Source organism: Meleagris gallopavo, chromosome 6 (genome assembly GCF_905368555.1).
Source record: "Meleagris gallopavo chromosome 6, MGAL_WU_HG_1.1, whole genome shotgun sequence".
NCBI lineage: Eukaryota > Metazoa > Chordata > Aves > Galliformes > Phasianidae > Meleagris > Meleagris gallopavo.
The window spans coordinates 27,991,789-28,014,987 of record NC_139409.1 but is presented as its reverse complement, the minus strand read 5'-3'; the positions used below and the strand labels follow the sequence as shown (position 1 = coordinate 28,014,987).

The following is a 23,199-nucleotide window of genomic DNA, read 5'->3' as shown; positions in this document are numbered from 1 at the left end:
GCTAATTCAAGCATCAGATAGCTTTCTGAACAGCGTAGAGGGAAGGTGGTTGTTAGCTGGCTGTGCTATCACTGCTGGCATGCTCACCATTGCCAGCAGCTCAGATCAGATAGTGGTAAGTGCTGAATGAAAACTTGCTCAAGCTGCAGGGACTGAATATTCTGAAACTGCTCTTCACAGTAACCTTTTCAGAGAATTTTTGGTCCAGGAATTTTATGAATTATTTTGTATGATCCTGCTAGAAATTTTTCATACAGGAGGCACGGGCACTTGGCTTGTGTCTGCTCCAAGGCTGATCCTCTTTTTTTATATGAAAAGAATAAAACCAAACAAGGGTTACAGAAAGCAGCTCGCGGTTGCCCCTCAGGCACCTGGACTAGCATCTAGGCTGGAATTCTGTCATCTTTCTCTTGAGGCATATACTATCTACCTTAAATGGGTCTCCCTCCACAGGAATCTTAGCCTCAGCCCACCAGAAGTGTATGTGTGGGGAGGTGATGGACTACTCATACAAAGAAGGAAACTGAATCAAACCCTTGTTACCTACATGTTGCAGAACACAATAATAGAGATGTTTTAAAACTGCCCGTTTAGGAGAATTCTGTGTATTCTGTTCATTCTTGAGAAAGTAATTAATTTGTTTTGTCCATATTGTGCTTTTGTTTGTTTCTTTGTTCTAAACAAACGTGTATCATTTACTTTCTATTTTAAATCTGTGAATCTTAGGTGAAAAGGTATATGTGGTAGCACTGTAGATGGACTTCTTACAGACTCCAGAAGATTTAAAACACTTGTCTATTGGTGTAACTATACAGTCATTTTATGCGTTGATGGCTTTCTGTTTTCTTGTGGTAAAATATAGGCAGCATGGTTAATGAGTAGTGCAGGACAGACTGGGAGATACAGTGCAGTACTACACATCTATGTACAATTTGTCTGGATTTGGCTAAACTGTAGTATGCATTTGCAACTGTTTAACTGCAGCGAACTAACTCAGACATATCAGAGTTTAAACTATTAGGTTATTATTAACTTGGCTCCATTATCACACAGCTTGGTTTTTCTAGTGCTACCCACTTCTCAGTTCTCCACTGCATGCAGCGCACTTGGATTTTCTGTTTCTATTCAGTGATGGTGAAGAATCCATTGTATTTTCTTACTGAAAAAGAAGCAAGACTGTAGATGCAAAGGTTGAGTTGTGGACCTGCTGCAGTATTTTTGAACCCAGCTACCTATCTGAACTCAAATGCTAGCTTATTTATGTGTTACTTGAAAGGAAAGCTAAAAATATTCAGAGAAATAGTTTTCTTATCTTTTAGGATGATCTGCATAGCTGTCTGCTTATTGAGGTAAATTGTTGCATTAATATTATGTATGAGAGTGCACTTATCAATAGATCCTTTGGCACATGGACTAAAAAATCTGATGTGGGAGCATTTGAAAAAGAAGGGGATTAATTTGTACTGTAACACAAATGGAAATTGCCTTATTTTGTGGATGCATGCAACTACCTATCTTGAGTAGAAAAAAAATGCTTCTTCATGAATCTCTGCTGAGATTTGAATGAACACCAAATCATTTTATATTGTGAAAAATGACATAAGTCTTCCCATATCATATTTTAGATTAAAAGGAAAGAAGAAGAAAACGTCAAATAACGAGGCTTTTGGGGCTGGTCTTTCTTCTTGGTTTCTGTGCAGATAAAACAGTATTGGTCTGTGTCATGAGGCAAGTTTTTGGACACACACAGTTTGGCCAAAGTGTAACTTGCAGTACTGAGTAGAGATTTACACTACCAGCAGTTCTAGTGCCAGAGTGGGTATTGCAATGCACTTGCCAGAACACAGGCCCTTTCAGCTATTTTCTTTTCTGCTTATGCCCTGTGGTGTGCTTGCTGTACACACAGGCCTACTCTGTGAAGGAGAGAAGTGGGCGTTCTTCATCAAGCCATCCTCTGCTGGATTCCAGCATTTTCCATGCAGTGGCAGGAATGTGAGATACAGCACAAGTGCTGTCTTGCAGTGTGATCTATCTCACTCTTTCCCTTCGTCATGCTGAAGTTGTTGAGAAGGAAAGATTTCCATAGAGCAGTTCATGTTTTTTGTTTGTTTGTTGTTGTTTATAAATTTAAATGTGTGTTTATGTGGTAGCTACGTGGTGTTTGCACTGTGTTCTGGGAGGTAGATTTGTCGGTCTACGTATTCTTGATGCATTTGGGTTGAGAGAGCAAGGCACAGCTGTTACTTTACAGTGCTGTCTAGGACACATTTGTAATGGCAGGCCAGGGATGGTTGTCGTGTCCTAGGGCTAAGAGACACAGCATGTCTCATGTCCATATGGCAAAGCGCTCTTTTTCCCAAAAGAGGGTGGCCTCATTCAGCCTGCCTCGTGGGAGCAGTTCCTGGCCTGTGCTGTCCCCTGAACCATGCCAAGCCATTGTCTGGAAACATGCTACCAGGCGGGAGCCAAAACTGTGCCAGGGAGCTGTCTCACAATGGAACAGCAAGGGCGAGGGCATGCCAGCGCCAGCAATGCTCTGGCCCCTTGCCTCTCCTGATGCAGATGCAGCTGTATTCACACTGATGTGCCCTAAGTTTAACCCAATCTTTTAATCATGTTTTCAGGTTTCCTATCAGCTGAGTGATCAGGGCTAACCTTGCAGTCCTATTCATTTGTAGAAACAGTTTTAACGGTGAAGTCAAACAACATTATAGCAAAATGAAGTGCAAGTAATGGAATACAGCTGTTTTATTCTTTTGGAGCAGTACAGTAAAAGGCAGAGGTAATACCTACAGAGATATTTTTGGAGCTAAAAAGGGGGCTGTGTGTTTTTTGAGCTATGCTTAAATTGAACTAGTACATATGTAAATGGGAATGTGTGTATATGAAATTACAGCTGGAAAAAAAAAAATCCTGAACAGATTGAAGCAAGGAAATGAATCGTGAGGAGAATGTCAATAAATACGCAGATAGCCTCACAGTTTCTTAAATAAATGCACATTTGTAAAGTATCATGTTGCGTGCTCCAAACACAACTTTAACTCTGTCCCTATATCCATTTCCAGTTTTATTCTGCCGGCCAGAAAACCCCTACTGTACATCAAATAAATTCTGAATGTGAGTTACAACCATCATACAATATGGTTATGTTGGAATACTTTTACTATTTAATAACAGACAAAGTGGATATTTTATTTTGGAATCAAAGTGCTGTGCTGTTATGTGGATTTATGGTTTATAAGGTTGGCAGTGTTTCTGAGTACTTTCTATTCCAAAGTACATAAATATAAAGTGGTAAAAGTTTTGTTTTTAGCTTATAAATGTAGTTAATCATCTGTTCAAACAATAAAAAAATTCTATTTATTAATAGCCAAGAAATGTTAGAGGTTTTTGGTTTTCCTTTTTTACGAGAGACTCATTTAAGTCAAATGGATGAAATGAATAGACAATGGATATCACAATGGTTTAGGGGGGATCATAGCACATTAGTAGATCATGTGGAACTTCAGTCATCAAAATTGTTGCTGCCTCTGAGTCTTATTTAAAGGTCATAGTCTTTTTTTAAAGATTTTGTTGATGAGTGAAAGAACTATTTGTGTTTGATCCATCCAGTGTGTGCATGAATATGCACACGCTGAGTAGCGCACTGAAATATGTTCTTCTCTTGGAGTTCGCCAAACTGAGCAGTGGGTGGGCAATAATGTGAGCGCCCTTGTGGGCTATATGAGCATTTGTATTGCTCCTTCTTTTCTTACATCCTGCTTTTTATCGTGGTTACAGTACATCTGAACATGTCAGGCAATTAGACATGTGAGGACCTGGTTCTGCTTGATTATTTGACTTCCTGCAACTAATAATGAGGTTTTTGAAAGATTTAGTACTATGCCATTGAATATAAAAGAGGCTTGGATTCCTGTATGTGCAATGGAGTTAGGTGTGGTAGATTAGATTTGTCCTGGCATCCTTATTGAAGCCTCCCTGTAGGCACCATCAGGTGTAATCAGCACCATTGCCAGAAATAATACTGCAGTGTCAAAAACATGGGTGTTTTAAGGGTATAGCCAGGAGACTTGAAGTATTCATGTATTTGTTTAAGTGTAGATTAATAAAGATTCACAACATTCTTTTTCTTTCCTGTGTTGTTTAATCCTGTTATCTAAAGGCTTTTTGTGTTCTTTATAAACACTGCTGGCTTCTGGATTACCTATAACTACTTAGGAAAAAATGAAATCTCATTGAAAATATGTGTTTAAATGCTCAGTAAAGGCCAAAAAATGAAATAAATTCCTTGTAGGATTTAGAGGAAAGAATAGTGAAGATGCAACTTAACTATTGCCTCAGGAAGTTTTTTCCTTTTACTTTGAACAGTGTGTTCTCTTTCAGTTGCTAAAATTTCTTTTCCTGTTTGCTTTCTGATGGATTGTACAGAATAGAAATGGTCATCCAAAGTTAAGTAATACTGTACAGACCATGACAGACACTACCACCGTGATTTCTAGTATGAAAGCAAGTTTTGATTCTCAGAAGGAAAAAGCTTATGCGATTATCTAGAAATTCCTGGAAGAGTCCACTTCTTCAGGCTATTTCTGCCTCTTTCCAGTAACATGATGGCTGTGAGAATAAAGCAAGTTCAGATCAGCACATGCTTAACCTCTGCATGACCAAACAATGTGCCTCAGTGCCAGCACTGGCCAGGAGGCCTGGCACTGCACTCCAGTCCTTGCACAGCTGGCCCTGAGGCCTGTGTGGGACTGTGTTATCAGGAAGGAGCAACAGTATAAATATAAATGCTAGTCACCCCTCTGATCTCTTGCCCTTCTGAAAGCATCAGTAAATCATATGTTATGAAATTTAACCATCAGTTGTAACTGTAAAGAGTTAAGGATATGTTTCCTCTTACGTTTGTTGTCTTAGATTGGATAATACAAGGGTTAGTCCAAAAGTAATGCCACCTTTTTTTTGTTGTATTTGTTGTTGTTGGCCCATGACATTGGAGGCAGATATTGGTGATATGGCAAAAAAGGTTGAACTTTCCTGATGATATTCCTTTACATTTTGTTGCTGTGTGACAGATAGTAGTGGAGGGGCAGTCTGACAGAATAGCACGGAATCATAGAATCCTTAGACTTGGAAAGGACCTTTAAAGTTCATCCAGTCAAACTCCCCTGCAGTGAACAAGGACATCCACAGCTAGATCACGTTGCCTGCCTTTCCCTTGAAAGTCTCCAGGGATGGGGCATCCACTGCATCTCTAGGCAACTGTTCCAGTACCTCACCACCAGCATTTGACATAGAAGTGTATTTGTAGCAAAGGTGTAGAATTGAATTCCTCTGCGCAGGAAAAACGGCACCTATTGACATCCATCAACACTTGCTGAAAGTTTTTAGAGACCAAACAGTGGATGTGTGAGCAGAGTGAAAGATGAACTGTGTGGGCAGCATTTTCCTAACAACGATACCCTCATAGCAGCTGTAAAACAGTAGGTCATCTCCACTGGTATAGATTTCTGTGACTGTGGTGTGCAGGCTCTTGTTCATCTCTGGTGAAAACGCAGATATCATGGTGGTGCCTATGCTGAAAAATAGTGATTTGTGGACTTTGCTCTATCAAATGGTGTTATTGTACCCATTGCTGTGCTGTATTGCATGGGTTACAAATACTATTCAGAATTCTTTGCATGTCTTTCCTTCAGAACACAGAAGTTAGCAGTAAAGCCTTAGTTTTAGGTTTAGATTTATAAAAAACTTTTTTTTTTTTCCAGTTTAAAATAATCTTATGGTGTCATTTTCAATCTCTCTTGTGGAAGCTAAATTTCTCTCTTGCTTCCTTTTATGTTCAAAAACTTTAATTTATTGCTGCAAAGGAATGTGTACTGAATCCAGTAACCAACAGAGGATGTGGAAAGATTTACTGGGAGAAACATTAAGAGCATTCCTGGCCAGGTGCATTTTTTTTCTCTTTTTTTGTGAAATGGGAAAAAAGATACACACCTCCCGCCAACTTCAGAGATGGCTGAAAGCCCATTTGGAAAGCAAAGAGTGTGTGGTTGTGCACTCCTTCTGAACACAAACTGAACAAAAGGTGATGAGGGTGCAAAGAAGCTGGCATTGCTGGATGGTGAGAAATATGCTACTAGATAACTGCAGTGTTCATGGTCTGAATTGGGTGTACACACATGGTTTCCACTCTCCTTGTACATAATATAACAACATGTATCCCTGGGAAAAGAGGATGGGAAAACCCCTACCAAACATGTATAGTGGGTTCAGCGTTCCTTTTTGTACCTTCAGTCCATGACAAAAGGTACTGAAGAAGCAGATACACTTCTGCACTCCTTGTTTCACTGATTTCCCCTGCATTATAGTGTGGAGGGGAAGCTCTGCTCAGTAAATAGTAGACAATTTTTAGATCACTAGTAATTAATTTTATTGCATATTAGAATATATAACATGACTTTGTGAAGAGCGTAATCTTTGGAGGGGCAATGGTACAAATTGTAACCACTTACTTATTTGATGGTTTTTAGGATACAAATCTGGTCAAATACAAATATTTTTTCCAAGAATAATAAAAAAATCAGATATAAAACAGCTATTTCTCAGTATTCCCATTTACTTCTTTGTCATGCTTACTGGCTTTTACATAAAGCGCGAAGTTAATGACAGCATTACAGTATATAATTCTGTGTAATATATAGTGTTTCAGAGATATCTTTCTTCCATCAGTTTTTCCTTCAGCCCCAACTTCTGAGACTGCTACTCCTCTTTGTACTAGCTGATAGAATAGGTCTTTCCAGCAGCAGCCTTATTCCTTAAAAAGCAGTGATTAACATTGTTTTTATATAAATTGTTGAAGACATTTATTCTTTCTCTATTAAACCAAATTTCTTCAAAATGTCACCTGCAGTTTCTTCCTTGATACAGCATCCTAGGAAGTTGTGGTGGAAACATTTGGAATCAAACTATTCCATCTGTACCCACTTTATATTTATCTAAGTTGTTTTACAAGACCCCAGTGATGGAGTTTCTTGCTCTGACCAGGAATGTGTTCCTTTGTATTCCCCTCCTGACTTCTAATTTGTATCTCAGTTCAAGTTCCCCTAAGCCTGATACTTCCAGTATTATCCACTGTGGATATGGAGAATAGCTCTTGTTTTCTCTTTGTGGTTCACTTTCTGTATTTGAAACTCTTCTAGATTTTCCCTAGAGTTTTGTAGACCTTTCTTTTCGTCTCTTGCTTCACACTAATTGTTCCCTCCTTTTTTTCTATCCAAGTATGTGTCTGCGCCTGACTACACCTATCAGTATTTTCCCAGTGTGCAAATGAAAAATGATACTGGTTGCAAGAGGCCAACCTATTATTGTCAGTACAATTAAGAAAACGTGCCAATTAGACAGAGGACTTTTTTGAAATGTCAGCTGGAGTGCTCAATTGGAAGCCTATCATCAAAGTGATATTTTATTTTTTCTTCCTGTGTTAATCTGTCTACTTGCCTATCAAAACCAGGCTACTTATTAAGGTTATGGGATACAAAGTTCAGTGTAAGCTACTGAAGTCCCAATGCTTTGAATCTGTAAGTTGTAAGTAGGTTGTAAAATTGAGATGAGATTCAGTGTGTACTGAAAATATGGGTATTTAACTGTGCTACTTACCTAAATCATACATTGTGTTTCAGTGCTTTTGAGCCAAAATGTTGACTACGTTTTAGATCTTAAAAGTCAGTTACAAAGGAAGTGACAGATTCAAGCTTCTGTTTTCCTTTTCTCTGGATATTTTGTATTAATTCCAACAATTGCAATATATTACTTTCTAAAATTATTTTCACTTTTTAAATCGTTGTGGAGATTGCAAAATCGGTATTGTTACATAATTGTGTTTCCTTAGAAAAAAGTTATAAAAGTTTTTCAACTAATACGTGCAAATAAATGTTTTGATTTTTTTTTTAATTGCATACTTGTAAATTGTTGTTTACTATTTACTTTCTCCACCTTTTTTAATGTATTGCTTCCCCTGCTTCCTTCTTATTTTTTTTTTTTTCCAGGACTATTTCCCACTTCAGGAGACAGTAAATTCTGCTGCTGCTCTTACCATGGCACTAATAAAGGACAGGAACCCTGAGCTGATTGGTCAGCTTTTGGTAGCATAAGGCCATAAATCATTCGTAGCTTATGGAAATATTTCTTTATCATCATTCATTCAGCAAAGGTCTTGGATCATTTAATTTTTGATGAAAACTCTGGATTTATGATATTTAGTATTAAGATCTTCTAACAACGTATTTTTGATACCTAAAATGCAAGTCTGATGTTATGTAGAAAGTGTAAAATGAATGTAATTCTGAGACACACTGGATATGTGCTTTGAAGAAAGATACTGAAATATTTTTTCTGAGGTACTGCTCATCTAAAAATGTTCACAAAAGACATCAGAATATTCAGTCTTCATGTAGAACTGTATTTAACCCATGCATGTGTATTATTTTGCATTAATGAATTAATCCTAAAGCACAGCTTTCGTTCTTTAGATGAAATAATTTAACATTTGTTGCTATATGTATTAATGAATATTTAATATACCGTATGACCTTACTAACATCAGTGGAAATGCACGTTGCAAAAAGTGTTTGTTAGCTCAGTTCCCTGTCCTCCATGGAATAAAGAGTAACCTTGACACACAAAAAAAAGATGTGCACGGGAACATTGAGGTGCTATAGCCTGGTTTTCTGGATCAGATGTCCTCTGGCTGCAGCACTCCTTAGTACTAACACTACTTCCAATACCCATGTGCCATCATTCAGAACTAGCTCCAATAGCTTTTCTGAGTACAGTATTATCCACACTAGAAGTGTTCAGGGAACCTCCCCTTCTATCTGTCCTAAGTCCATCCAGTGTCCCTCTGATATCAGATAGATCAGCTACCTGCTTACTGCTATGCTTTCATGAGTACAGTCTCTTATATCTAGGTACAAGGAAACTGTAAAGAATTTGCAATATCCTCATGGATCCTAAATGTAGAACATAATTTAGCCAGGAAAAGGAAATGGGTAGGTCAAGTGAGAGTGTCAATCTGGGTAGTATTCAGGATTGATCCTTCCCATGTTAGGCAAACTTTTGAAAATCCATCTCAAATAAGATTTCTGATTTCAGCTCAGGAATTTGCCTCTCCATTATCCAGCAGTGGGTGTGGAAAGTTCTTTCCTGTAGCTCAGCTATTCAAGAGGATAGAGGGAGAAGAGCTCTGACTGTTGTTCAACAACAGAGATTGCCAATGCCAGCACTGAAAGAGATCCCAGCACTCCCACCAAGTTCCAGTCCCTCTGTTGTACGGACAAAACTGTGAGGATAGAACGATCCAGATTTGAACTCTGTCCCTCCCCTTTTCCCCAGATCTCTAAACAACTGCCTAAAAATGGTTTAGCAGTATCTGCTGAGACACCTCCATCTTAAATTACCTTTAGAAGCTGATGTTGATCCAAAACTTTCTTCATTATAGTAGTTGCAGCTGACTTTTCTGTATCTAAAGCATACATCTTTTTCTGCTGAAACAGTTCTTATCATCTGCTTCCTTCTTTGATTTTTTCCTATTTAATTTGATTAGTAATTTGTCCTTTTCTGATGCTGTACAATGTGGGCATTTATATTAGTTCAGTTTGTGGTCATACAATAAGACATGTTTTATTCATATATTTATTCATGCCTGTTCATATGCAGAGTAGTCAGATAAACTCAGAGGAAATATTTTATTATTGGTATCCATAATTTAACAGGACAACTTTCAAAAATAAATTTTCTTATTACTTTTACAGTAATGAATTTTGTGAAGGAATTTGTTTCACAGGCTTCTGAAAGATGTGATAGAAGATGTTTCTTTGGCCATATTTTTTTTTATTCTTTGCTTAAAGACTTAACTACAATCTGTGATGTATTTTCCCCACATTATAATAAGCAAGTAAATTTTAAAAACTCTTCATGTTTTCCATCCACTCTAATATACACATATAAAGTCTTAGCACTGGATTTTGTATAAATTGTCATTTGCTTAAACAGAACCTTTTATTTTGTTGTATTGTTTTACTTAACTCATTATCTTAAAAGGATTTAAATCCAATTTAAAATATCATTGCAATGAACTGCTGCAAAGAAAAATGATATCATGATTGTTTTTGAATTTCTTGTGAAAAGAGAACTAATGATGCCCATTAAGAAGTGCATTTCAGGTCCTCGAACATATTTAGTACTAAACACATTGAAAGATTCAGTAATGTACTGTTAATCATCACGTTACATATTTATTTATTTATTTATTTTTAAATTTAACCACCATTTTAAATGATCTACAATGACTGAAAAATCCAGTCTGCGGGAAGCCAAACACTACCAGCAGAACAACTAGAACAGATCACAAGATAGTAGAGCAGCAGTAAAAAAAAAAAAAGAAAAGAAACTGGACTGTGAGCTATTGTATATCCAAAGTTAAATGTTGTCTTGGATGATTGCTAATACTTATAATGGGAATAAAGATGCAAAATGAAATTAAGAAACTGATTGATTGGTTTTTGTTTGTGCATAGCCTCTTACAAATAGCTATACACGCAAGAAACTTGGCAGCCTTTTGTACACACACGCTGTTTTGAATTTAGCTAGTGAATCAGTCACCACTCATATTGCTTTGAACATTTGAACAGAGATAACACGGAGTAAATAAAAGCTGAGACCCTGCCATCCTTGCTTACCTTACTCCACAAACATTCTAATTAATATTCTGTCAGTAAAACGTTCACCAGGAAAGAGAATACAGAATCTGGCCCTAAGAATGTTTTTCATAGTTGTAATGTTACGTGAATTAGATTTGTATATTGAAACTAACTCACTTCAAGCAGTGTCTGACATCATATTACTTCATTTGTCTTACATTAGTTGATGAAAGAGTTTCTAGCTACAATCTGTTTTTCTTTAGTTTTCCAGGTTACCTAGCTTGAAAAGATCACAGAATCACAGAGTGGACAGGATTGGAAGGGACCTCAAGGATCATGAATCTCAAACCCCCTGCCACAGGCAGGGCCACCAACCTCCACATTTAATACTAGACCAGGTTGCCCAGGGCCCCATCCAATCTGGCCTTGAACACCTCCAGGGACGGGGCATCCGCAACCTCTCTAGGCAGCCTGTTCCAGCACCTCACCACTCTCTCTGTAAAAAATTTCCCCCTGACATCCAAGATGGTCTGATGGTTCTGTGAAAGCTGCTGAAACAATGAAGAGGATTGAATACAGTTGAATTAAAAAAAAAAAACAACAGCATAAAGAAATGAAGTGGAATATGACCCTATTCTAATCAGTGGCATAAATCTAGTTAACTTCAGAATATGAGGACTTTAGTTTGTCTTGGTAACTAACTCAGGCTGCAGAATAAAAGCATGTCTGGAAGCTTTAAATCCTCTAGTGCATTCAGATTTTCATTTGTACAGAACACCATTGTCTCTTCATCTCCACAGTACTGTTCTAGGTGCACCCCAAACAGGAGCCTCCAAAGAAATGTCTGGTTCTCGATTACTGCTTAGCACTTTCCAGTGATAAGGCAACTTTTCCTGTCTGTAGGTCATTGAAAACTAGAAGGGTCATAATTTGTTTTCTCTGATGCTGAGGGAGGTGGTGGAGTCACCCAACCATGGAGTGCTCAAGGAACGTTTGGATGTTATGTTGAGGGATATGGTTTAGTGAGAACTATTGGTGATAGGTGATTGGTTGGACTGGATGATCTTGTAGGTCTTTTCCAACCTTGGTGATTCTGTGATTCTATACTCTCAATTTTGGGCACCTATTTACGAGTCATTGCTTTCTGTTCAGGTTTTATTTCAGAAGAAAAGCACATTTACTTCCAGAAACATGAAAGCATTTGTTGTCTCATTTCTCCTTCCTCTTTGTCCATAACTTTGAGAGCTGCTGGTTCATCTTATCAAGTTACCACCAGGATGTCAGGTAAAGCATGTCTATGTAGCCATTTGTAGGGACCCATTCACATTTCGTCTCTGCCATCTCTGCTTTCCCCACTTTCCCCTCATTCCTGTTAAAGAAAGTTGTAGGATTCAGGGATGGCTCTTGCTAAGTGTTCCTATAGGAGTCTGAAATCTGGTCTAGAGCTTCCTGGCTGCTGCTCTGATGGCTGGGCCATAATAAATGGCTGTAGTCGTGAAGGCATGGTTATGGGATGTATGTAGCCCTTCAGAGTATTAGTAGTATCTTGGCCTTATATTTTGAAAGATTTTTGATCATTCTCTCTGCTCCACATAATAGGTGCTCTACTGTTAGTCCTGTATGGGTGGAAAAAAAAACAAAAACAAAAACCCAACACCCAAACTACTTAAGTTATTAGACTGAATTCAGATGTGTGCTTTACTAAATGGTAGATTTTTCTCTTTTTGTCGATAATGAAAAATACTACTGAGAGGAACTTCCTCTTTTTTCCCCCCAAAGATTATTAAAACCACATCTGATTCTCACTGAAAAGGAGAGATATGCTGAGACTTGTAAAAAAAAAGAAAATAATAATAATAGTAATATCTTTATAGTCTCTTGTTGTGAAAATCGGTTATGAAACACTAAGATAAGAAAATCTGTCTCATCTCTAACATATAAGTATATAACTTTAATATAAAATGCTCAAATACAAACATATTATTTAATGGCAATTTTGAAGAGTTGAATTCTAAGAACTGTGAAAGAAAAAAACGTGAAGATTGCTTTCATTGTTCCTGTCCAAATCATTCAATCAATCTGATCTTTTGCACCTGGTTTATAATAATTTGTAATTGCACCCAGTTAGATGACTAATGCCCTTCTCTGTATGCCTCAGTAAGATATCTACACAAAGCATCCAAACGATTTCCAATCTTTGTGCCCACAGTGCCCGCATCTTCATCTTTAGATTGGTAAGTTTTTATGGTGTTTGCCTTCCTTGTCCTATTTCTCAACCCACTTGTTTATCACAATTCAATTTGTCTTGTGTTTCTGGCTTTACCCTGGGAAAAAAGAAAAATCACTAAAACCACATTTTTTCCCAATGTGAGTTGGTTTTAATTGACAGGTCTTAACACTTGTCTAATATACATTTTCCTTGGTTATTTCTTCCAGGAATACGCAATTGATTTTGAGATCAGAAAAACACAATTTCAGTGCCTGTGCTGAGGAAAGAGTCCTAGCTGTGAAAATACTTTTCATGACAGAATATAATTGGCTTGCCTGCACCAACCTGAGAAGGAAAGTGACATTTCTTAATATGTTTACCTACATATTAATTTGAGTATATTTTTCACTCTTCAGACTGAAGCAGATCTTGTCCTTAGTCCCGCACTCAAAAACTGAAATTGTAACTCAGTAAAATCTCACAACACTGAGTTATAACACAGTTACAAAGATGTATGAGAGAAAAGATTTGGACAAATAAATGGTAACATGATTTTACGTAAGATGGAGAAGCGAAGAGGCAAGAGAGAATATACCAAAGCACCTCCAGATGGCAAAATCTGCAGGGGAGACCCTTGAATGGCATGAAACATGAACGACTGTGGGGAGGAAAGCCTCCCAGGCTTGGTAGTGCCTGGGATTGGAGCTTAATAAAGTGCTTTCCTATTCAGCAGTCATTTCAGACAATTGTTTCTCGTGGGTTCTGATTCTCATTTGTTGCTAGCTCTGCATCTTTTTCATTATGCTTCCTCTTTCTTTTTATTTTCTTGCTTCAGACTAGCCCTGTCACTTCAAATTTCATGTTTCCTTTTCATTTAATCCATTCTCCTGTCTTCTGCCACGCCGTTTTCCCATCCTTTCCCCTACTTCTGTTACTTGTTTTTGCTCTCTCTATTCGTCACTCCCTTTCCATTCCTCCCAGCCCACCATCGTTGAAGGAGACGATCCCCCTCCCTTCTACTGAAAGCTAGGCCGTGGTCTGGCATCAGAAACCCTTCCTCACTCCTGGATCGAGAACTGAGGCACTGGGGCTTTGGCATCTCTGTGCTGCTCACAGCTGGGACCAAGAACAGATGTCACTTCCGCTGCCAGTTGCAGGCAGATGAGCAGCAGCTGCCCGTGAGGACAGACCTCCTGCATGGCAGCTGCTGGGCTGACACCCAATGCCGCTCATTAACCAGTGTCAAGCTGCAAGCAGCCCTGTTCCACTTGAAGGGGAAATGATGCTCTCCAAGGTCAGAGCCCCCACTGGCTCAGGGAGCCCTTCTTGGATTTGTAAAGTCAGCACCAAGTTAAGGAGCCAGATTTGCAAATCTATCAGGATCTCAGCAACAGCAAAAAGTGAAAGAAAAGAAGCCAAATTCAGGTACAGCTTGACGTCCTGGTGACTGGAAAAAGTATGTTTTCACTTACTAACCAGTGGCTTTGCCAGAAGTTGCTCAGAGACAAAAAACAAGGCACCCCACAATACTGTGTTAAGCAGTTCCTTTCCACAGCAAAAACACAGCCTGACTGAAAACCCATTGAAGTCAATGGGACTAAGTTCCTCCCAGTGCTTCCAAGAATGTGTGGCATCTCCTCCCTCTGGCCATCTCCTGCTAACTTCACAAATAACCATGCTGGTTATGCTCGTTTCTTCTTTATTATTATTTTTATTGTGCTGCAGTTTAAAGTGTGTATTTATGTTGTGCTGAACTCCCTCAGCATTTGGTGGGGGAACATTATGGTCTCGTTTAATCACAAATATGTTTTGGAGTTTAGTTCCAACCTAAGCATTCACAGGCCTATAGTTTAGTGGGTGATGAGTATTTCTAAACAGTATTTCAGAGTTTAAAATCTCTTTTTAAGGACTCATTCTGAGTCTAGAAACAGCACAATAAGCCTAAAAGGTTGGTCCTATGCTCGGTTTAAGCTAGTCTGCAAGGCTAGGAAAAATCCTAGCATCTTCTGGACAGTGTTTTTTCCCTCTTTCTGCTCACAAGCGCTGAAGTTTGTGCTTCTGTACAGCAGGTTGGTAGAGAAAGACGAAAAACTAAGCATTTTCTGGCAGGAAATATCTGTGTGAGAAGTGAACAGCTATCCTCAGAGTTGTGAGGTGGGATGGATTTGGGGTAGGAGGGATGTTGTGAGTCCTTTTGGAAGCACTGGACCAGGAGCGCACAGCAGAGCCATGCAGGCACAGCTCATCACAAACCCTGAACTGCATCCCTGGGGCACTGGTTTCTTAACTTTGCAGTCTGAAGTCCTCCCTGAGTTCAGAGCAAAGTGAAGTGAATATTTGTTGTTCTGTCATTGTTATGCCCCTTCTTCAACAAGGACATATAGGCAGCTGAAGTACAAGAGGTTCAGATACCGCGTGTGGCTCCTCTGTTTGACCATCGTTTGTAGACTTTGTAAGTGGGGAAATGGCTGTGTACTGTGACATGCAGGCCTCTCTGAATATGATACATCTGAAAATGCTCAGAGATGAACTGCATTCCACAAGGGTAGGTCAGGGTAAGACCAGGAAGGAAGGAAACAAAGTGTCTCTCATCCTTTCTGGGAGTGGCTGCTAGCAGCAGATCGAAAAGGAAAGTATATTTCAAGAAAAGCTGCAAAATGCCTTGAGTGCTCAGCACAGAATTCATAGAATCGTTCCCTATTTTTTTTTAATTTTTTTTTTTCTTTAAAGCAGCTGACTTCTGTATTTAATCCTGCCTTCCATTGTACACCTTTGTGTAAGCAACTCCACGTCAGTGCGAGGTACAGGATTTGTCCGAAGCTTCATAATAGCATTATTACTTAGTGTAAGAATAAGGATTACAGCGGCAGCAAGGCACCCTCTGGTGGTGACCGTAGATATTGTATCAAGAATCCTCTCCGAGTGAAGAGACAAGCATCTAGTAGAGGGAGAGCCGGTGTTCTGCTTTCCGTCTTCACTGATTCCCGTACACAGAATGGTGCAGCCACCGGCCCCACATGAGCCCCAATGACTACCGAGAGAAAAAGATGCAGCTAGCTTAAACGGGAGGCTGGATAACATACTTGGAGTGTGGGCTAATGGAAACGGGGAATCATGCTAATCAGATTGCATGGGTGGAGGATGGCAAAACACTTCTTATTTGCTGGGACTACTCCTGCCAACAGGTGCCTGCCTTAGGCTAGATACTTGGGAACTCATGCTGGTTTCTCATTCCTCTTAAAGCACACCTTCAGTATCATTTTGTCAACATTTGTTTCCCGTTGCAGGGAAACCCTAAAATACAGCCCAAATGGACAAGTTCTGGCTGGTTTTAAAAACTAGCTGTCCTGCACTGTGTTGGATATGGCCAGTGACCCCTGTGAGTGTTAGTGAATGGCTAAAAGAAATTGGGGATTTTAAACTGTAATTAAATGGGAAACTGATAACTGTCAGCCCACACTAAAATAGGAGCTTTGTATGCAAGTTAAAAAAAAAAATTAAAAAAAATTAAATTTTAAGCAAGAGGTAAAATGAGAAATATAATCTCAGTAAGAAGTGATGGGCATTAGACTCAGTGAGCATGACAGAATGAATTGTAGTCCTTGATTATCATAAAAAGATATCCTGGACAATGAATCTGATGATCCATGTTCCATAGGTTTGTGCTCTTCCCCAAGAAAACAAGAATTGTGCTAGATGGATCACTACAGGATCTTTCAAGACTAAAATGCAGTGTGATAATTATTCAATGTAGATCAAACTAACTGCAGAAAATCATGCTGCAAATAATGATACCCTGTAAGAAAAACACCAGACTGTTCAGTAGCTCTTTTATGCCCTCTGCAGTTAAAACATTGCTTTGTATCTATGCACTGAAACTGTGTTTTTCCTTGTCTTGAACTGTACACCCAGTACACAGGGTAAATGATAAACAGCAAAGCAGTAATCATAGAATCATGGAATTGCTCAGGTTGGAAAGGACCTTAAAGATCATCGAGTCCAATACCACTGGAAGTTTTTTGGGGTTATCTGTTGGCTACATTGGAGCCTTTATTACTCACCCAACTATCAAACAATGCTATAAAGCGGATGAACCTATGTGTTTATCATGGTGCCACTCACAGCAATAGTTGAGAGTACAGAATAAGCAGAGGAGCAGTCAAATGTGAGAGCTCTGTTGGAGCACACGGTTTCACTTCATGTATGCAAACATATATATGCAGGTTTAAATTCTCATAAATATTTGCTGTAAGGTAGAAATGTTTAGATGGCCATATGAACTACTTTAAAGCAATAATGAGTTTCATCAATTGCATGGAACATTTTTTTTTTAAATCTTTTTAGAGACTGCTGATTACATTTATGCACAGAAACACATGAAGCTCAGAACAGTTGTAAAAACAAGTGAGGAAATGTGTCATTCCAAGCGATTGCAACTGGATAACATTATGGATTTCAAGGAGATGTCTGAGTTTCAGACATAGATTTGTATACAGTGAATCATATCCCTTCTGTTTATATTTGAAGGCAAATATGTGAGACTGCATTAAAAAATTAAATAGAACGAAAGAAGAAATGGTCACTCAGACTAAAAGGAGTACTGTAAATTCCTTTCTTGCAGGTCCTACTCTGGCAAAGCACTTTAGCATATACATAACAAAGCATGTGATGCTCATTATTCATGGAAATGCATAGTATGCACAAAAATAAAAGTTAGCATGAAAATAGAGGAACATATTCTTTCTTATTCCTACAGTGTCAGAGAAGGTCAGTCCTGAACTTTAATTAAGCCAATAAATTAATAACAGCAATAGTAATAACAATGATAAATAGATGAAATAAAAGACCATTGGTGCTAAGAGAATTACCTGCTCTTTAAAGCACCGAAGGTGTGTGATTGTTTTTCCTAATGATGCTTTTTGTGATTTTTGAGGAGTGGCATCTGCTTACTGATTCTGGCGTGGACTTGCAGCACGTAAGAAGGTTGATCTGAAAGTAGTGCCTCCTATTTATTTCCATTTAAATTATGGAGTCTGCTCCAAAAATAATGCCTCCCATTTTATTGTGTCAACCCAGGATATCAGAGGCAGATGTTGGTGGTATGGCAGTACAGGTTTGAACCTTCCCACCAATATTCCATTACATTTTGTTGCTGTGCAACAGATGGCAGAAGAGGCACAGGCTGACAAAATGCTGTCTGACATGGAAGTGTGACAAACCCAGAATCATCACTCATGCTAACCTGTGGCTAGCCCATTAGGAATAAGGGTGGTTTTTTGCTTTTTTGGTTTTTTTTTTTTCTTTTTTTGAAAATATTTGATAAAGGAAACAGGTCTTTCAATTTATGTCATGTCAAACTTTCCTGAAAATTCTGTGGCTTGAAGAGGGTATGTGAAAATGGAGTCAATCAAATGATGACAGCGTAAGATAGTTGAGGATGTTGGGTTGGATTATTGTGAATATATTATACAACTGGGTATGTTATCCAGGCTGCTTCTTGGTGTTCTCAGATGCAAGCCACTGAGAATTCAGCAGATATTGCCCAAAACATCTGTTTCATTGCTTATTTTACCACGCTCATCATTGCTAGGATAGCAATAATGGATGTGCATAAACCCACCATGTCTGGAGGAGACTCCTCTGCTGGTAGCTGGGGCACACTGGAGGCCAAGTTTTCCCCTTTGTGAAGAGACTGCTAGGGGACATACATTCTTCCTGAGCAATCCAGGAGCCATGCTGGCCAAGGCTCCTTCTTGATCCCCAGCCTGGTCTGATGAACTACTGGTTTAGACAGTTGCTGAGCTCAGGAATCCAGGTGCCAGAGTGGCATTTCTTTGAGCTTTCCCAGATGATCTTCATGAAGCAGCTCCTCTTCACCTGCTCTGTTTGACAATGGGGAGGCTGATGCTTGATGAGTCAAGAAGGAGGGAATACATAGGAGTCTTTTACTTGAATGAATTTTTGGGAAGAAAACATACAAAGTATGTATGAAGCTGAAATCACGACGGAACCTAACTGGAGTATCTCTATGCTTTTTTCCTTTTCTTTAAACCAGCATAGAACACATGGGTTCACCAAAACCAGTGTCTTGCATTTCTTCATCGTGGAACTGATTTTAAAGGAAAGTGGTTCAGACTCTTGTCCCCGGTCTAGGGCTGTCCTATGGCCAGGCTCCTCGCAGGATGACATCTCTCAGCAAGGTAGCATAAGTTTTCCTCTAGCTAATGTCAGAACTAAGCACCAGAGTCACACAACTCTCTGTGAAAGATGTTTGGCTGGTGAGACAAATCCATAGGGAAAGATATGGTGTTAAATGTCCAAATATTCCTTCCATAAGGCAATACACTGGTATAGAAAAATGCAATTTAAATAATAATTTTAATGCTTTTCAAAAAGCATTTGAAACCAGCTGCATAACTGCAAGCAAAGCACTTAGATGCTGAACTATGTTTTACTTTGATCGAAAATACTAAACCAGATGTTTCAAAATTTCCTTTTTCTCTCAGTATTCATACTAAGGAAAAAAAATGAAAATGTCACTTTCTGGCATTGAATTAGGTTGAAATGGTTCAAATGCCAGAATTCATAGAGGGATAAAAAATGCCTCATTTCTTACCTCATGGCTCCAGTGCAAGGGAGACGTGCACGTGGGGACGGGGCCTCGACCTCAAAAGGAGGGGGCTCTCCTGAGGGCATGCAGAAAAAAGAACCTCTGGAAGCCCTGTGTTATGTGAAGTGATGGGGAGAACCTCTAAAATACTGGAAAAGAGGAAAGAAAGTAAATGACGGAGGGAATTAAGGCTGTTCCTGTGGTAAACATACGGTTCTACTTATTACTTAATAGCCTTTTTTTTGTTCTGAGTAACTTGCCCCTGGATACGCTAGATAATTGCAGGGTGTAGAAAGCGAGTTTCCCTGGAAGAAAGAGAGAAGGCCTGAGCAGGCTGCGGGTCGGCTGTGCCCTGCAGAGGGAGTATAACACCAGGAATGGACTCCCGCGGACCGCTCCTCTGAGCCCTGCCGTTTGCACAGCGCAATTTTCCTCCGGTGAGCAACTTTGCCACTTAACCTTACTAGGTATCTGCTAAAGGTTAGCTAATGGGCTTAGCTAATGAAATGCAATTTGTGATATTACGAAGTGAAAGCGTAGGAGCGGGAAAAAAGAAAAAAAAAAAAAAAAAAAAAAAAAAAAAGGCCTCCTCGTTTGTGCCAAGGGTAAGTTTGTAGACTTCCAGCTGAGGAACGGGAATGCAAGACCTCCACCTGCTGAGGTAATCAGGCAGCCTGGGCCCACAGGTAGCTGCACGAGGTTAACGTGTGCAGAAAGAAGTGAGTATGTTCTTCAGCCAATCTGGCAGTGAACTTTTAAAAGTAAAATTTATTGTAACAAATTATCATGAAGTCATAGAGTCACGGGTTAACAGCGAGGAAGAGAGCCGGCAAAGATTTCTTACACGTATTTGCTCAGTGTTAAAGCACTTGTTACCTGCTTCTTGCTTTTTCAGGTTAGCAGAATGTGTGGGCTGTTCTGAAACAGGTGCAAATCAGTGTTGTGAATGGCAGTGCTGAGCCAAGAGAGCTGCACCTGGTGTGTGATTTGGGGAGCAACCAGCAGCTCTTCCACTGCCAGGGCTAACCAGAGAATGAGGAGCTTAACCAGACACCGTACACGTGGGCACGTTCAGAGTTGCATCTGCACACACATTCAGTCTGGTTGAATCTCATGTGGTACACACAGGGCCGGTTGGTGTTGTTTTCAGTTGTCCCCTACCTGTTCATTTTACAATGCTGTTTGTTACAGCCACTTGCCTCTTGGTTTAAGCAGCAGTACTAGTAGTGTGGATAATGAGTCTCACCCCAATTCAGAGAAGAGTCGTAACTCCCAACAAGGAGATTGGACTCCTTCGCTAATGTTAAAATTGTCAAATGACCACTGACGTGTAATATGTTTGATTATCATTTAGACACTAGATCCTTTTGATACTGCATCCGGTTTAAGTGCTGCCTGCTGTCAGTGCAACATACACTGAAAACATTCTGACTCTATCAGCTTGCTGTGTTCTTGTTCTATCGTATTAGATGGAACACAACTGCCGATAAATGAAAAATAATCCTTTCTCCACCCATTTGTGAGAACACATTACGCTCTTCAGACAGGCTTTTTTCAGATTTCACACATTTCACCCAGACAGTCATCTCTTTCCAACTATTCTGACCTTTTTCAGTCACAGACATGAAGTTTTCCATTAGTTACTGTTAGCGTTGGCTTAAACAAGTACAACATAAAACATTTAATTATCAGTGGCTTGTGCATAGCACTTTGCATGTAAAGGTCCCCAAGTACTTTATAAACATTCATTAAAGGTGACAGCATGCAACATGTTGTAGCTAGGGAGAGCTGTTCCCACTCTGCAGAGACATCATTTCTCTGTCACCATTTACCCACAGGCTTGACAGTGAATTCAGACAATTACACCTCTCTTGCAAGACAGAAGCACATGCTCAAAAACTGCTACCACTTCTGACCCCATCTTTCCTTACAACTTGCTCTTGTGAGCCCCCTCTCAGTGAGGCCCATCCATGTCTGTATCCATGTATATTGGCAACTTTATACAGAAGACTGGTTTAAGGATTTGGCTAGGTGCATGTCTAAGTTTGGATCACAGATACTCCAGTTAAAATCCATACTGTCCACACTAAATAGAAAAAGTAACTACAGATTAAAATGTTAAGCAGTGCACAGTATACCTTTCTCTTTGTATTTACTATTCATAGAAAACAATTGCTGAATTGCAACTTCTTCAGCTTCTTCCAATTCTTAATTTATTGACAACACAGTGAAACTCTTTGGAATTAGGCAGGTCTGACAGGTTGGCTTCAATTAAAAAACATCTTTTATGTATTATCACTAATTTCTGCATTAAAACAAATACGCATTGAAAACAACTGAAGGATCTTAACACTTTGGGTGGAAAGATGAGAAGAGTGTCACTTGAATTAAGGACTGAATGCACAACAGAAATAAATGAAGGAAAAAAAAATACTTCTAAATATTCCCAAGCTAATAGTAACCCAGGGTGATCCATTCATACTGTTCAAGGTGTTGGCTTCTGGAGATAGTAGAAGATATCCCCCAAACAAACCAACTTCCTGTATATTGTGCTGGGCTTGCACTTATAAGCCCTACCTTCTGCAAATTTTATTAGCTCATGTGCAACACAGGTCTGATGTAAATAACTGTGTTAGATTTTTCTATTAGTCCAGTTTCTACTATTTGTGACCCCTCTGCCATGCGTTCCTCCATGTGGTATAGAAGGAAAAAGAGGTGAAATAAAAAAAATGCACTTGAACAACAGCTGGTTGCACAACCCTGAAAAGCCTTGAAAGCGTCCTCATGGGGAGGTAACTTAGAAGGACATTGATGTGGTGAATAACTGTGGTTTTTCTCCTCAGGAAAAGAGGGTCAATCCATTCCTTGTAAATACATAAAATTATTTGAAAGAAGTATTGATTCCTGTGCCAGCTTCTCCTCCCCTTTGAAGCAGTCCCAAAACCTTGAACTTCAGCCAGTTTCTCAGGTCCAAAAGAATAACAAGAGCAGAAGTTTTGACCAATTATCTAAGATACTTTATAAGATTTCTCCTGAGGGATGGAGATCAAGAAAGTACACAGCTTAGTAAAAATATTGCACTCTTGTCTTCTGAATAGAAGAGGATTGAAGTTTCACATACAAGCTATACCAATCTTCAAGTAGGTTAGCATAAGAAAAGCAAAAAGTCCTAAGACAAAGGCTTATGGTTTGTTTCAGTTGATATGTCATACAGTAGAGGGTTGCGTATTCTACAGTTTTGCACACATTTCAGGGGAAAAATCTAGCAGTAGCTCCTAGGGAACTTACCAAGGAGAGAGAATGCAGAACCCACTGGCAGCACTCACCTCTGCACACACTTCTCAGAACAGTAAAAGCTTTTGACATTCCAGATGATATCTCAGCCTCTGCTGCAGGTTCTGCTGGCCAAAATCCCTTCTGCTACACCAGCTGCAAAGTTTCTCTTCATATAGAGATTGTTGTCAGCTGCAAATCCATCCCCTCCTGCTCCATTCTTTTCTGAGCTTCAAGGGTGCTTTTCCCATTCCAGGACTTTTTCTTACCCCTGATTAACTTTTTGTTATCTTCTCTGGACTGAAATTCTGACTGACCCATTTTCCAGATGAGACTGGAAACCTCCTCTGGAAACTCCCTCTTCTGTTTCCTAGGGCAATGCCTTCTACACACTTTATTTTTTTTATCCTTGC

The 23,199-nt window shown here is 39.3% G+C and overlaps 1 protein-coding gene across 12 annotated transcripts in view; it reads left to right on the top strand.

The window, feature by feature from the left end:
- The window catches only part of CRPPA (CDP-L-ribitol pyrophosphorylase A), a 113,922-nt gene extending 91,888 nt beyond the window's left edge, over positions 1-22,034 (top strand). For 5 of the 12 annotated variants that reach the window (XM_085226127.1, XM_085226123.1, XM_085226119.1 and 2 more), the window contains one exon: positions 10,958-11,295. In XM_085226127.1, coding sequence (XP_085082253.1) covers positions 10,958-11,239 — 282 coding nt within the window. In that variant the 3' untranslated portion in view covers positions 11,240-11,295. Of the gene's footprint in view, positions 1-8,042; positions 10,542-10,957; positions 11,296-11,846; positions 13,072-13,130 lie in introns of those variants that run through there. The other 7 variants (XR_014883862.1, XM_085226120.1, XM_085226122.1 and 4 more) reach the window with 5 other exon arrangements.
- Positions 22,035-23,199: the final 1,165 nt, after the last annotated feature.